Source organism: Nomascus leucogenys, chromosome 14, assembly GCF_006542625.1.
Source record: "Nomascus leucogenys isolate Asia chromosome 14, Asia_NLE_v1, whole genome shotgun sequence".
NCBI lineage: Eukaryota > Metazoa > Chordata > Mammalia > Primates > Hylobatidae > Nomascus > Nomascus leucogenys.
The window spans coordinates 25,024,427-25,039,541 of record NC_044394.1 but is presented as its reverse complement, the minus strand read 5'-3'; the positions used below and the strand labels follow the sequence as shown (position 1 = coordinate 25,039,541).

Sequence of the window (15,115 nt, the reverse complement as noted above, 5' to 3'; positions counted from 1 at the left end):
AGGGGCTTTTTTCTCCCTTTTAGCATCCATAGTGACAATCTTCTTCCTTCTAGAATGTTTAAAAATTGTAAGTATTGAGGCGCAACTTTTTAGCATTGTCATAAATGTATTAATTTTGGTTGTTACTACAAATCAGATATCATGTCAATCTTACTGAGGGTAAAGTAGCTGAAAACACAACTCTGGACTCAGTATTTGAATTTCTTTCTTTGTCACATTAACTTAAAGAGATCCAGCCCCTTAAATGTGAAGATTAGTGGAAAGAAACGATCCATCTTGGAATTCTGAAGACATTACTAAAGCTAAAATCATATCATTTTTTTAAAAGAAAGGAGTTCCTTTTTGGTTTGAGGCTGCCTCTCAGTTTGATTTATTTATGCTAAAATAAAAGAAAAAAAATGGAGAGCTGCATATTCCCATGACGGAGAGTTGATTTCTTACACCACATGTTTTAAAATGAGCATATTTAAAATTTTCTAGAACCTTTAAATCAATACAAGCAAAAGATCTATAATCTTTAGTAAAACCCCCTTATGTGCTTAATATTCAAATAATAATAAAATTCAAATATTTCCCCTAATATATTTGTAGTCGGAAGCTTAGTTTATTTTAAAAATCCACTAATTTTGTGTTTTCTCCTATTAATTAAGCTCTGAGTTCAAGATTCAATATTTTGAGAAGAGAAGGTCATACTTCTTTCTTCATCATATGTCAAGAGCATATACTGATATTTCCCTTGCTCCCTGAGCCAGGCCAGAAAAATCACTGTTTGGGGGTGTATGGGAAGGGGGTTGCCCATATACAGCTCTGTGAGCTTTGCCTGTTGCAAATGAAAACCAGCTAGACAGGTCTTGATATTTAAAGAACGTAGTGTCTGCAGAATCAGCCTCCAGAATTAGCCTCTCAGAGTTACTCTGTTATGATGCTCTTGAAATTTGGCTGTTTGAATATTTTGCTGCATTTCAAAATCTGAGAATTGAGAACAATAAAAAGGACATTTTGTCTATGGTAGACAGGATTTTGAAGTTCCTGGGAATCTAAGTGGTTTACTTTTTAAGTCTTTGTTCATGTACCAGACATTTTCCTAAGGTTCTACTCTGTGCTGAGGGAGAGAAAGATGAAAATGACAGAGACTGTGCCCTATAAGCTCTAACAACTTAGGACTTGGGTGATGTGGTGGCTTTAATGACATATATACAAAGATATTATACACACATATATACACAGATATTATATGAAATATACACAGAGAGACATGTAATTGTTTCCCCCTGATGGAAGTGGGTGTGGAGTTTATAATATGCAGGTTAAATAGCAGTGCAAATGGCCCATGTTTCTTAACTATTTAAAAAATGAAATAAAATAATATAATTTTCTATTATTGAGTACTTATTAGTGAGCAAACGCAAATACCCATGTCTTTTTCACTGGCAGCAGCAACTGAAAATATATTTGTGGAATCATTCCTTGATTCAGCAAATGTATTAAGTGCCTACTATGTGTTAGGGAACCAAAACAAAAAATTGGCTGGGTGCAGTGGCTCACTCCTATAATCCCAGCACTTTGGGAGACTGAGGTGGGTGGATCACGTGAGGTCAGGAGTTCGAGGCCAGCCTGGCCAACATAGTGAAACCCCCCTCTCTACTAAAAAAAATACAAAAATTAGCCCGGAATGGTGGTGGGCACCTGTAACCCTAGCTACTCAGAGGGTTGAGGTAGGGAGAGTTGCTTGAACCTGGAGGCAGAGGTTGCAGTGAGCCAAGATTGTGCCACTGCATTCCAGAGGCAGAAGAGCGAGACTCCGTCTCAAAAAAAAAAAAAAAAAAGCTACATTCACAAATACATGCTTGGAATAGTCCATAATATTGCCTAAAAAACAAGTGGTAGCACAGAAAGCTCATTTCTCAAAAGTAACTAGTTAAGCCATTTGAAAACATTGTAAAAACTGTGATAGCGATAGATGATCACAGATATCTATGACCAGACCTCATTATTTACCATTCTCATTTATGGGAAATCAAGTTTTTTCTCCAGAAAGTACAAATCTGGTGTCAGAGTGACCAGAGCTGTGTTGCCTCACATAGATCCTCGCTATAGGTTTAGAACTGCTCAAACTAGTAATATGAAGCTAGGGCTATACAAAATAGGATAATAGTGTGCATTTGTATGGCTTTGGCATGTATGAGTGGTGAACTTTATGTGACATGCTTGTGCCTGTGTATGTGCATCTTAGTGCCTTAAAAAACAAAACAAAACAAAACAAAACCAATCATCCAAAAGCAGGGACCACATCTTATGTCTGCACAGTGCAGTGCTCCATAAAGAAGGAAAGAATAACAATTCTTAGGACCAGATTCTTCATTTTATAGGAATCTGGAGGTTTAGATAACTGAACTTGTGCAAGGATTTTTGTTTTAAGAGAAAGAGAAAACAGGCGAATTGTGTGCAACTGGGAATGGGAGAATAGAGAGATTTGTTTATTCTCTACTAAGCTGCCAAAAAAAGATGACAGAGGGATAGGTATTTTCTCCCAGAAAAGTTCCCTTTGCTGAATTTGACAAGAAAAAAACAAAAAAGACTATTGACTATTACAAAAAAAAAAGTATTAATTTCTAGAGAAGGGACCAGAATAGTCTGGGCTGTGCAGTGCTCTCTGGGAATGACTGGCATTCAGCTGGAGTGGTTATGGGGTTAGGCAATTGTGGGGTTTATGAGACACTGGCAGAGAAGGAACTTGAGCCTGGTGACATGTTTTGATGACTGCTTCCCTTTTGTAACCCATTGAATTCCAGAGGAGACCAACTAAATCTATTGTGAAGTGAGAACGATCAAAGCCTGTGGTCCTCAGTGGCCCAATTTGGTGGTCTGATCCCAGTCAGAGGGAATAGAGGAAAGGAACTGCTCTTCTGAAAGTGAAAAGATTTCTGAATTCAGATGTGGTTGCTGCATAGCTCCTGGTGGGCCTTTCTGTGTGAGGTCAGTGATCTTAGGGGCTGCCAACAACACCCAGCCAAGGCCACATCTTGGTGGAGGGGCCATGAGCTGCATGCATTTAAAAACTTCACTTTAACTTGTCTGCCACCTGATGTTTATGGAGTGGCTTTTCTAAAGTAAGGAGATTTGGAGAAACAATGTGTTAGAGCTTCTGACCTTACCCCATCTTTCATCCTATTTCTACTGCCCTCTGGTGGACATGTAAATTAGAGAAACTGCCACTCCCCACCCCATCAGCACTACCTTCTCCATCAGCATCACCACCAGTATCATCACCGCCACCACCGCCACCTCTATCGCCACCATCATCATCATTACCACCACCATCCTTGTTTTCCTCATGCACATAATCAGCATCGGCCACATCATCACCCATAAACATTAGTTTCATATTATGGTGGTGATATACCAGGTTAATAGTACATATTTCAAAACTCTGGTCCACCGGATTATACAAAGTAAATTCTTCATCAATCTGTCAACAATCAAAGTCAAGCAGAGAAATACATGGTGTTTGTGTACAGTCCTTGGGTAGCTCAGGATGACTGCACCATGCTATTGCCTTCCAAATAAACCAAGTGATGCCAGGAAAGCTGTACCTTTTATGAAATAAGATGTGAATACTAACTCTTATTTTTACTACACAGTTGGTAGGCAGGATTAAGATGATCCGAGGTGCTTTATTTTTCCTTTCTGGTAAGTTCGTACTTTTTCATCAGAAGGTAGCACAGAATGCATACCTCTGTGTATATGTATAAGGTCGCAACATTCCTTGGCATATAGTCTTAATTTTTAAGTTGTTTCTTTCTGTGTGTGTGCCTTTATATATGTAGGAACACACACACCCACACAAACATACTCCAGGATAAAATAATAAAAACTTATAAAATCGCAAGGAGTACTTGTCCAAATAAAGGACTAACTGCCTATAAAATTTCCTTTTAGACAGTGAAGTCATAGCTGGAAGTTGGCAATAAGACCATCTGAAACTACTAAAAACATTCTGAAATGTTCTGGAGGAGAGAGAGAGAAACAGAAGAGAGAGAGAGAGAGAGAAACAGGAGAGAGAGAGAGAAAGAGGAGAGAGAGAGAGAGAGAGAGAGATCCAAAAGCTTCCTCAGCTGAGTTATTCTGCCTTTTATAAAACAACTTCACATCTGGACTGATAACTTGAATTCCACCCAGTGCCATTTAAATAGCCCAAGTTATAAACCTCTTAAACTTGGGGTTTATAATAGAAACACTGACAGACCCTTAACTATAGTGCCTCTATAGTAATGAAAGCACAACTATTTCATTATAGCAGTGTCTGGCAGGGCTGCTATAATTAAGAGTCTGTCAGCGTTTCCATTATAAACCCAAATTTTAAGAGGTTTTTAACTCACATTGTTTTAAATCACATTGGGCTGAAGCTGGCTGTACAAAATGTCAGACCAGATGTGTGTGTGTGTGTGTGTGTGTGTGTGTGTGTCTGTGTTGCTTTTTTTTTTTTATTTACGAGAGAGAGGGAGAGAGAGAGGCATATAGGTGAAGGTTGTTTTTAAGATTGGGTTTGAAAAACACGTATTAAAAAATTATTCCCTTGCTAAAGGTAAAAGATCCATGGGGTAGGGAAGCATAGAGAATCAAGTTTGAAATACCTTTTATTTTTGGTTGTTTTGATTGTATCTTTTTTCCTTTAAAAGTAGTCTCATTTGAGGAAGCAGATTTGTGCATATCCAAAAAGCAATGTTAAAAAAAAGGAAATCATTTGATACCAGATTATTGATACTGGCTTATTTGGAAGATATTTGATAATGTACGCTGCTGGAGACGATGGAAATATCTCGTATTGTTACTTGTTCAGCTGCTCTGATATTCGAGATAATCTTTTCTGAGCTCACCATCCTTGGTGGGAATCACCTTTATGTTTAAACACACTCTTGGAATAGGGTTGCCTGATCAAAGCCTTATTAGTTTTTGGGGAAAATGAATAGAATTTGGATGGTTATGTTGGTTTCATGTATGTGGTGATAGGATTTATTAGTTTATTATTTATCAAATAACTTTATTAGTTTATTATTTATCAAAGATCATTTATTGGGCATCTACCATGTGCTGAGTATTGCATTAGGAACTCTCTAGTGCAGTACATTCATTGGACTGGCAGCATTGCCCAGCACCTATGTGTCTTTGATGTCAATATTAGGAAGCTAAACTGAGCATTTCATTCAGTAGTGTTCTAACTAGAACTTTTTGTCTCTTCCAAGGGGCCCCTTACTTATGTGGTAAGACTACTGCTCCCTCTTCCCCATACTTTATTGACTTAGCACACAGCAGCCTCATCTAGAGGCAAGTATAGACTTAGAGCAGGTTCAGCTCCCTCCTCCCTCCCTCCCTCCCTCTGTCCCTCCTTCCTTCCTCCTTCCTTCCTTCCTTCCTTCCTTCCTTCCTTCCTTCCTTCCTTCCTTCCCTTCCTTCCTTCCTTCCCTTCCTTCTTTCCTTCCTTTCCTTCTTTCCTTTTCCTTTTTCTTTGGATGGGTTCATTCAGGTATTTGAAGCGCTGACTGCTAGCTAGCTAAAGGCCCAGGGAGCCTGGAGAGAAAGATGCCAGACTAATGGTTCTCCCAGGAGCCTCCTTGGGAGATGTCTGTGCCTTTGTAGAAGGTATAGATACTGTCCTCCAGGGACCTCCCAGCCTCTGGGTCACACTGGGAGTAGAGGAGGAAAAAGAAGCTCATCCTCTTCCACAAGCAACTCCTCAACATTTTTATTATTATTTTTTTGAGACAGGCTGTTGCCCAGGCTGGAGTGCAGTGATGTGATCTTGGCTCACTGCAACCTCTGTCCCCCAGGTTCAAGCGTTTCTTGTTCCTCAGCCTTCCAAGTAGCTGGGACTACAGGCATGCGCCACCATGCCCAGCAATTTTTTTGTATTTTTGGTAGAGATGGGGTTTCACATTGCTGGCCAGGCTGGTCTTGAACTCCTGACCTCAAGTGATCCTCCCACCTCGCCTTCCCAAAGTGCTGGCATTACAGGTGTGAGCCACCATGCCCAGCCATCCTCAACATTTTAAAATTCATTTTTCCTTTGTTTTAACAACAGCCTAGCACTTCCATCCTTGAGACCCAAAATACAAAACCTATGCCAAGCATAGAATCCAAACCTAAGTTTTATTTTTATGAAGATGACTGCCTGTTCTCTATTTTGTGACCTGCCGATTAGGAAAAACAAAACAAAAAAATAAAACTAAAAATAAAAGAAAAGAAATAAAAAGAAGAAAAAAGGCTAAAGTAAAAATCAAGAAGGGAATGATTGTATTTTTAATCATTAATTCAGTCATTCACTTATTTATCTTTGAATCTATGAAGGTGTTTCCCCCTAAAGGCAGACAGTGAATATTTTATTTTAATCTTGTAGTTTCCATCCTGACAGACCTTTTAACCCTTCATCTTCCAGCTCAGCCCGAGTGCCTCGCGCCAGGCGATCCTCGGTCCGAGGGCTGGGACTGTATTAAGTCTCCCTCTTCGAGCTGTTTGTTGACCACATTCACGTTCAGAGCCCTGGAGCTAAAAAGCACTTTACACCATAAAATAAAAGCACTGTCTTTTTTTCTAAAAGGTTACGTCTGGAGGCCACGCGGCTCATACTTCATACCGAAAACTACTGAAAGGACTATGAAATCCTGTATGATTTACACTCTCTCACTGCATTAGGGTATAGATCTACTCAACTCTAAAAATACGGTGGGTTTCTAACCGACGTGAATATATGTGCATTATTTCAGAAAGTCTGTTAGAAAACTTGTCAACACATTATAAAGCATAAACTAGGACTTGGCTATTAAGTACGGAGATCAGAGGCAGAATATATACTGCAGGAAGTCCTGGGGCGTCTCCTCCGCGGGCAAGATAAAAAGGGGGAGGAGGGAAGGGGAGGGGTCGTCTGCTGGCCTGGAGTTTACACGCAGTGTCGTCACCAAAGGTTTGGGAAAGAGCCCACGGAACGTAATTACCCTTTCAATGGGAGCAGTAATAGCTCTACAGCCCCAAACGAAGTTAACTGAACGGCCAGAAAATAATTTTAACGTTGTCATAATTTATTACTTTCTAAAAGCCTCTTCTGGAAAGGTAAATATACTTATTGTGTATCCAAGTGTGCGCATTTAAAGTGACCTTTCACCCCCTCTACAAAACCACCTGCATCATTAATCAATACTTACGTAATATTTTAAAATCTCTTAAAACGACACATCTTTCTTTAAACACACATACAAACCCTCCCCTCCCCCACCTGCGGGCGCTTTAGCGAGCATCCAGCACGGCTGAGGGAGGGGGTGTCGCCATAGGGGAGGGCACCAGGGGCCGGGGAGGGGGGTCGACGACCAAGAGGGATCAAATGCCTACACACAGCCGTGGTTTTCTGGACTGGGTGAAATCTGGCTGGGGGAGGGGCGGGAGGGGAGAGCACTTCCCATTTCACCCTGGGCATATTATGATGGTGAAATTAAATATATGTTAATCGGGGAATCGTCGCTGCTTACCTCTCCATTGGCACCCAGGGAAAGCAGCTGCAAAACTGGCTTTTTAAATGTATGTTTTAAGATGTGGTTTCGGAAGGAACCCCCTGGAATCTGAAACAAGTGCAATAACATAGCAGACCTACTTGTAACTAAGTGCTTAATTTCCTATGATTTTTTTTAAAAAGGAAAATCAATAAAATGTTGCCAGTTATTTATTGGAAATAACCACAGATAGCAGCCCTGATAGGGTGCCGTCGTTAGAGCGCACACAATTGTGTAATGAATTGTAATTCAGAAGACTGTTAAATGTGAACCACAGAACCTTTCAGAGGTAATAAAGTCATTACTTTTTACACTACAGCCAACCCCGAAAAGCTTTATACACACCATTATATATAAATCATACATATATATATATATATTTCCACAACATGCACTCGATCATTTATATATCTTCTCCATAGATGGACTTTTATGGACGGGTGGGAACAATATTCAAATCTGAAAAGCCTGGTTCTGAAAGAATCTGGCTCACTATTGTTACCTGAAGGGGATTTTCTTTTATTTACTTATTTTTGAAAGGCCTCCCAGTTGCACTTTCTCCTTCCCTCTCTTCACCTTCCCTCCAACCGTCCCCCACGTCGTCCTCCCCCGCCACCCCCCAAGAAGACATTCTTTTGGTGACTCCAGGGTTGGTTTAACAAGACAAAAAACAGACTGTGGTGGAATAGAGATGCTGACCTGCTCTGAAGAACTCAGTGAAAAGGGGAAATGGTGTCACACACAAGCTACAGAGCTTAACTTCTAGTGAATCTTCCCGCTTCTTAAACAGAATTTGAGGTCTCCCCCCCGGAAACTGGAGGGAAACAACAACAAACAACAAACCACATTGACACAATCCCAGTCCAGCCCACATCTCTCTCAATATTGAGCATCAAAACCTCCTTTTCTTCCTTAAAGGGGTCCGAAGCTCCGCCGAGCTACGCAAGCCAGTCATTTTCTAACACAGTAGACTTGAAACTTTACTAAGACGAAACAGGAATAAACAGCCGCTTGCCGGCAGGGCTGCGGGATGGGTGAGCGCGTGCAAGCCCGGGGCCCTCGCTTAAAACAATAAAGCCCCCCCCATCGGGTGGGTGAGTTTACGGAAACGACACCCCTTAGACTGAAGAGGGGGATGAGAAGACGGGGGTTGTGGAGAGGCGAGGGAAGGAGGGCTCCTCGCTCTGCTGACACACTCACACATATCCACCTGCAGCTCAGGGTCTCGCGGGCCATGGCGACCCGTCTCCACCCTGCACCCTCCGCAACTCCCTTGGACCTGAGTCCATTCTCCTCTCCCCCTAACTCCTTTCCGATTTGGAATCGGACCGCGATCTCCCCGGCGGCGGCGGCGGCGGCTGCAGAGTGGTGCTGGCAGGCCGGGAGGCTGGGAGGCGGGAGGCGCCAGGGGACTTTACAGGCACGTTCCTGAATAAACTTTCCAATCGCAGGGGGTGCTGTTGCTGTACATTTTACGTAAAACTGAAAGTATCCCACGCCAGAGTGAAGCCCGCTTTTTGACAGCGGCAGCACGCGCGTGTGTGTGCGTGTGTGCATTAAAGAGACAGGGTTTTATTTCCAACAGGTCTTCCCTAATTTCCAGGGAACGTCTGCAGAAAGGCGAGAGGGGGCTGCTGGCTCCCGGGTGTGCGCCTTGGCCGGCGGCGCCTGGGGAGCGCGGCGGTGACCTGGGGCTGTCATCTCACCACCGTGGCCTCCCCGCTGCTCCTGCGAGCCTGTCGCTCTCTCTCCGTTCCCCATTTTCTCTTTCCCTGGGTAACAGCACAGGAACAGTTGTGCTCTGCCCGTAAGAAACATTTTCTTCCCATCCCTCTGTGCTTTTGCAGTTGCTCTGGAGTGGGAGGGGGTGTGTCCCTCCCAGGGACCCGGCTCGGGGACCTCCCGCGGCGCCGTGAGCACATTCCCAGGGAATGGGACTCCCGGGACTGCCCGCGCTTTGTCCTCGGCCGCTCAGAGAGGTGGACCCCTCGGCGCCGCTCTTGCCCAGGCCCCCGGCGCTCCCCTCCGGGGGCCAGACTCTGGCTCCTCGTTCTTTATTCCTCGGGCTGTCTTTCTGCGACCCTTAGGAGCCGGGGACTCGGCGCTTCCAGTTGCATTCAGACCCAGTCGCTTGGCGGGGCGCTCAGATTCCCGGTCCCTGGCTCCGCCTTGGGGGCGCCCTCGGGCCCCGGCCTGCGCCGCCTCCCTCTCCCCGGTCCCCTCTTTCCAGGCCGCCCGGGCTCCTGGAGACTCGGGCGCTGCCCTTCCGGACCCGCAACCCTCCAAACTTGGGCTGGATTCCGCGTTGCCGTGCGCTCCCTCCCACCTCCCCTCGCCCGCTGCGGAGCTGTCTGTAACTTGGAGGCTCAGCTCTCAACTTCGGGTGATTTTTCTTTGCTGTCCTCTCCTCGGGCAAAGTTTCCCGAGCGCAGCCGCGGGCTCGGGGCTTTTACTTCGGCCCCTGGCGTCCACACGCGGGGAGCGAGCGCGGCGGCGGCGGGGAGGGGAAGTGGGTGTGCGTACGGAGGAGGGTGTCCGGGAGCAACTCTACCTGGCTTCCCTCCGCCCGCGCTTCCCCAGCCCGGGGCTGCAGCCTCCCGGTGCAGTCTCGCTCTATTTTTTCCTTTTTTGAATAATCTTTCATTTTAGAGTCCGCGTGTGTGGGGGGGAGCAGGGCGCACGTCTTGCTCCCCCCCCACCCTTTCCTCCCACCCCTGCCACCCCTTTCTTCTCTCCCGGCCACGCCACCGCCGCGGCGCTCGCTGCGGCCACTGGTGAGCCCGCGGCCCCAGCGCCCCCTCCCCTCGGCCCGCCCCTCCCCCGGGGGCCGCGTCTGGCGTCCGCGGAGCCCCCCGCCCCGCACCTCCCCCGCCCCGCACTGGCCATTGGCTTGTCCTGGTCTCTTTTTCATGTCCAGCCCCTGATGTGTGTCCATTGGTGTGAGCTTCCCCTTCCCTCCTCCCCTTCTCTCCTGCTCGCCCTGCCCATGTTTTGTGTGTCTCTGTCCATCCAGACTCCTGACGTTCAAGTTCGCAGGGACGTCACGTCCGCACTTGAACTTGCAGCTCAGGGGGGCTTTTGCCATTTTTTTCATCTCTCTCTCTCTCTCTCCCTCTATCTCTCTTCTCTCTCTCTCTCTCTCCCTTTTTTTTTTTTTTTTTTTTTTTTTGCTTAAAAAAAAGCCATGACGGCTCTCCCACAATTCATCTTCCCTGCGCCATCTTTGTATTATTTCTAATTTATTTTGGATGTCAAAAGGCACTGATGAAGATATTTTCTCTGGAGTCTCCTTCTTTCTAACCCGGCTCTCCCGATGTGAACCGAGCCGTCGTCCGCCCGCCGCCGCCGCCGCCGCCGCCGCCGCCCGCCCGCCCCGCAGCCCACCATGTCTCGCCGCAAGCAAGGCAAACCCCAGCACTTAAGCAAACGGGAATTCTCGCGTAAGTAACCCAATAATAGTAATAATAATTATTAATAATCACGAGAGCGCGCAGGACTAGAAGCAAAAGCGAGGGGGAGAGAGGGGTGTGTGCATGCATTTTTAAATTTTTCACGAGAAAAACCTCCGAGAGTCGAGGTAAAAGAGATTAAAGGGGGAAAAAACCCTCATTCCATCTGGAACCATTGCCGTGTGTGCACTTTTGAGACAGCACGCACCTTTTAATTTTATTTAATTTTACAAAAATTTGACTCCTCCTCTTTCCTCCTTTCCGCCGCTTTATTTCTCTTTTCGAAAAGGAATGCAATGATTCCACCCCCCCCCCCCAACCCCGCCAGTTTTGCAAAATAATGAACAATGCTAAGGATGCGAACAACTCACATGCAAACCTGGGGGTGGGAGCTGGTGGGGAAAGGGAGGTTGCTTCCCACTCACCGTAAGAAAATGGGGGGGGAGGGAGTGAGTGAGTACAAGTCTAAAAAACGATTCCCGGGGAGAAAAGAGGTGAGACTGGCCTTTGGACACCAGCGCGCTCACGGTCAAGTGTGCAGCGGGAGGAAAGTAGACATCCCCACAATAGTGAGAAAGTGGCACTGTGGAAAGGGGCCCCCAGCGCTCCTGAGTCCGCCGAGTCGGGAGAGGGGCCGCGGCGACGGGGAGAGCCATGGGACCGGGAAGGACGGGAGACGCGGCCGGCACTGCCGCCTTTTGTTCCGGCCCGAGGTGGGTGTTTGTCCCGCTGCCTTTTGTGCCGGCTCCTCGCGCTTGCCCTCCCGCGCCGCCGCCGCCGCCGCCGCCGAAGGGCAGGAGCCAGGGCCGGGGGAGGAGGCGGCCGGGGGCACGCGGGAGAGGGAGGGAGGGAGCCCGGACTGCTGCCGCCTGGGTTGCCGCTGCCCTCCCCTCCCGGCCGAACCTCAGAGGCAGCAAGGAGAATACTGGCACATAAATAAATAAATACATAAAAATAAAATAAATAAAACAAGGCAAGAGAATGTACAATTTCTTGCCCCCAAAACGAAGCCAAACGCCCTGCCAACCCTTTTCTGTGATGGCCTTCTCTTTGACTCCCCCACCAGCCCCCCTGCAAAAATCTCACAATCTCTCATCTAGAAAAAAATTTACAATCACCCTGTTCCCCAAAACCCCTTCAGTTGCAAACTTCGGGCGCCGACGGCACGGAGAGGGAGAGAGGAACTCCCTCCTCTTACTATTTTTTGGAAGATTTTCAAAAAAAGTGGAAGTGGATTTTGATTGGGAAAAATCTCGTGTCTGAATGTTTACAAGCACCGCGTGTGCGGGAGCCTCCTGCCAACAAACAGACAGAGGACCGAGCGCAGCGCGGCAGCCCCGGAGCAGGCGGCGGCGGCGGCCTGGCCTCGCCCGGGCCTTGCCCGACCTCGCCGCGCCCCAGCCCAGCCCCGGATCGCCCACCCGGCGCCCGGCGCCCACCCGCCAGGCACGGCGGCAGGCCACGCAGTGACTCCGCGCCAGCCTGGCCCGCGGTCCTGGTCCGCCCCCAGCACAATGCCCAGACCTCTTCTCGACCTCCCAGACTGCGAAATCGGCTGGGTGAAACTCGGCTTTGCAAAGCATTTTTATTTTGCAAAGCAACTGTAAAAGCGCGTTCTGCGCCTCCCCTCCCCTCCGCCCTGGGTACTCTCTCAGACGTCTCTTGTCCACAGCTCGGGACGGCGAGGAGGTCACCACGTGCTTTCCCTGCCCACCCCCCACCCCGCCCGGTCTGGCCACCAGTCCCCCTGCGCCCGGAGCACGGCCAGGCCAGGTGGCGGGGTTGCCGGGGAAGGGCAAGGGAGAAGTGTGTTTGAGTGTGCATTTTGAGGGCGCTGGGATCCTGGGACCCCGAGCACTTCATCCTTTCGGTCTTGCCCTCTTCCCCAGGCCTGGCTTAGTCTGAGGTTCTTGTGAGTCTATATAAGAGCTGGTGGTGGTGGCTGTCTCCCGTTGACTGCGCCTGGAAAGGCGGGTGGTGGGCACTTAGGAAAGTTTGGCAGCAAGGGAAAGAAAGGCGTGAGGGCCCACATTCCCCCCCCTACTCTATTTATGATTCTTACTTTAAATTTTTGATGCAGTTTTAAAGGACCACCTATACTTGGTTCTGTGTTTTTTTCAAAGGGGTGGTGGTGGGGGGTGCGCACAGGGAATTGAATTTTTCACTGGGCCCTGGAACTTGTCACACACTTCGGAAGCTCCCCCACCCCGGCACGTTGCGGGGCCCTCCCTCTCCCCACCCCCTCGCATCCCTCCCTCGCCGCTCTCCCCCGCCCCCAACTCCCCCGGCCGCGCCGGATGCGGATCAGACGCGGCGCGCGGCGGTGTGAAGTTACAGCCCGGCCAGGTACCGGCGGGAAGGAAGGGCAGTGTTCGCAGGACTCGGGAAAGTCAGGCCCTTCTTCGGAAGGATGCAGTGGGGGCTCAAAGGACAGACCCGGGCGCGCAGTCCAGGCTGCTCCCTCGTACCCCTCTCCCTCCTGGGTCCATCTTGGGACACTCTAGGCTGGGAGGGTTAGTACCCCCTCCTCCTGTCCCGGGGTTAAAGGGCCAGTTTGGGAGGGGGTGAGGGGGCCACTTCTTTCTCTTCTCATTTCCAGGGTGCGCATAGGGGGCAGGAGCCATCCCGGTCCTCAGGACCACCCCCCCCGCCCCCCGCCTCTGCTATGTGGGCTGAATGAGCCATTCGGTCGCTAGGAGGCAGAACAAGATCAAGAAAGCTCAGCGAACTTGAACCTGTACCAGAGCCTCCCCCACCTCCTGCCCGGCGATTCTCGTCCGGGGAGGAACGAGCTTTGCGAGGGTGGGGGTGGGGGGAAAGAACGGTTAGGCAGAATTCCCTTTCTCTCCCCCAGCACCCCGTATGTCTTTGTTCTTCATTTTGACTTTAAAAATGCTTCTGGCCGGGGCCGCGGAGAAGCGACCGGGCGCGCGGCCGACACCCCCGTGCGCGAGCTGAGACCAGCGCGCGCCGGGCTCGGAGCAGGGTGCAGTTTTCGCTTTCTTTCGGGGCCGGCATTTTTGGTAGGGAGGAACCGGGAGTGCGCGCTCTAGGGCTTCGGGGCATGGCCGAAGAGGGGGATATGGCAAGTTTGCACTTGGTCTCCAGGCTCACTTCTTCCACCCCTTCACCCCCATGCTAAGCACAGACCTCGGTGGCCTCGGCTGGCTTGCTCGGCAGCTCTGCAGCCCGACACCCCCCCTCTCGCCTCGGAGCTCGGAATCACAACAATAGTAATAGTTATCATCATAATGATGCGGGCAAGCAGCGTCATTAATAATGAATAACCGCAGCCGCCGCCGCGCACACCCAGTGCCCAGAATTGCGGGGGAAATGCATTTGCAGAGATCCCCCAAAGTAAAAAGTGTAAGCTTGTGGACACAGAATGAAATTCAGGACCCGCGCTTGAGGTGTGTGCGGAGATACTGAGACTGCACCAGGTTAACCAGCCGGGTTTTCCAAACCTCACTTCCTTTTTCACCAACTGGCAGGCCCAGGGAACCGTCACCCCGCGGCCAAGCTGGACGGGCATGGAGGCAGCAGTCAGGGCCCCTGGCTGCCCTCCGCCTCCGGACCTCCGGACCTCCGGGCCCCCGGGCCCCCAGGCCCCAAGGCCCCGCGGCCGCTGCTGCACGTGTTCGCAGCAAGCGCGGCGGGAGCCTGCAGCCAGCAAGCTGCTCGCTTTGTGCCTCAGAGTCTCCGCGCCCAACTTCACTTTCTGCACGGTCCACCCCTGCCGGGGCCCCTGCCCCGGGCCTGTAGCCCCCGGCTTTGCTTTTGTTTCTTTGCTTTTCCTCTCTGAATTTCAGCCTCCCTTTGCTTCTTTACCCTGTTAAGACAATCAAGGAGAAGGACTTGGAAAGCAAACTTGAAGACACATCTCTCTTTCCCCCTCCCCCTCCGCTCCCCGGCAGCTCTCGTTTTGCTCGCTCCTTACCAACATTTCCTATAAGGATTATTTTTTTTCCCTTAAATTTATTCTTTTGCAACTACACAGAGAGGAAAGAGATCTCAGTCTGTCACTGAGACATTGAGACGTTCCAGGCTGTCCTGCTGTTTGAACGTAGAAGCATTTTATTTTCTATTTCTTCCTCCCCTCGTAGAGAGAATTCGCGGCTAATTATTATG

The 15,115-nt window shown here is 48.9% G+C and overlaps 1 protein-coding gene across 5 annotated transcripts in view; it reads left to right on the top strand.

Moving 5' to 3' along the window:
• Positions 1-10,410: 10,410 nt before the first annotated feature.
• Positions 10,411-15,115, top strand: part of BCL11A (BAF chromatin remodeling complex subunit BCL11A) — a 102,415-nt gene continuing 97,710 nt past the window's right edge. For 3 of the 5 annotated variants that reach the window (XM_012501259.2, XM_003262415.4, XM_012501255.2), the window contains exon 1: positions 10,411-10,978. In XM_012501259.2, coding sequence (XP_012356713.1) covers positions 10,924-10,978 — 55 coding nt within the window. In that variant the 5' untranslated portion in view covers positions 10,411-10,923. Of the gene's footprint in view, positions 10,979-13,285; positions 13,334-15,115 lie in introns of those variants that run through there. The other 2 variants (XM_003262418.4, XM_012501260.2) reach the window with 2 other exon arrangements.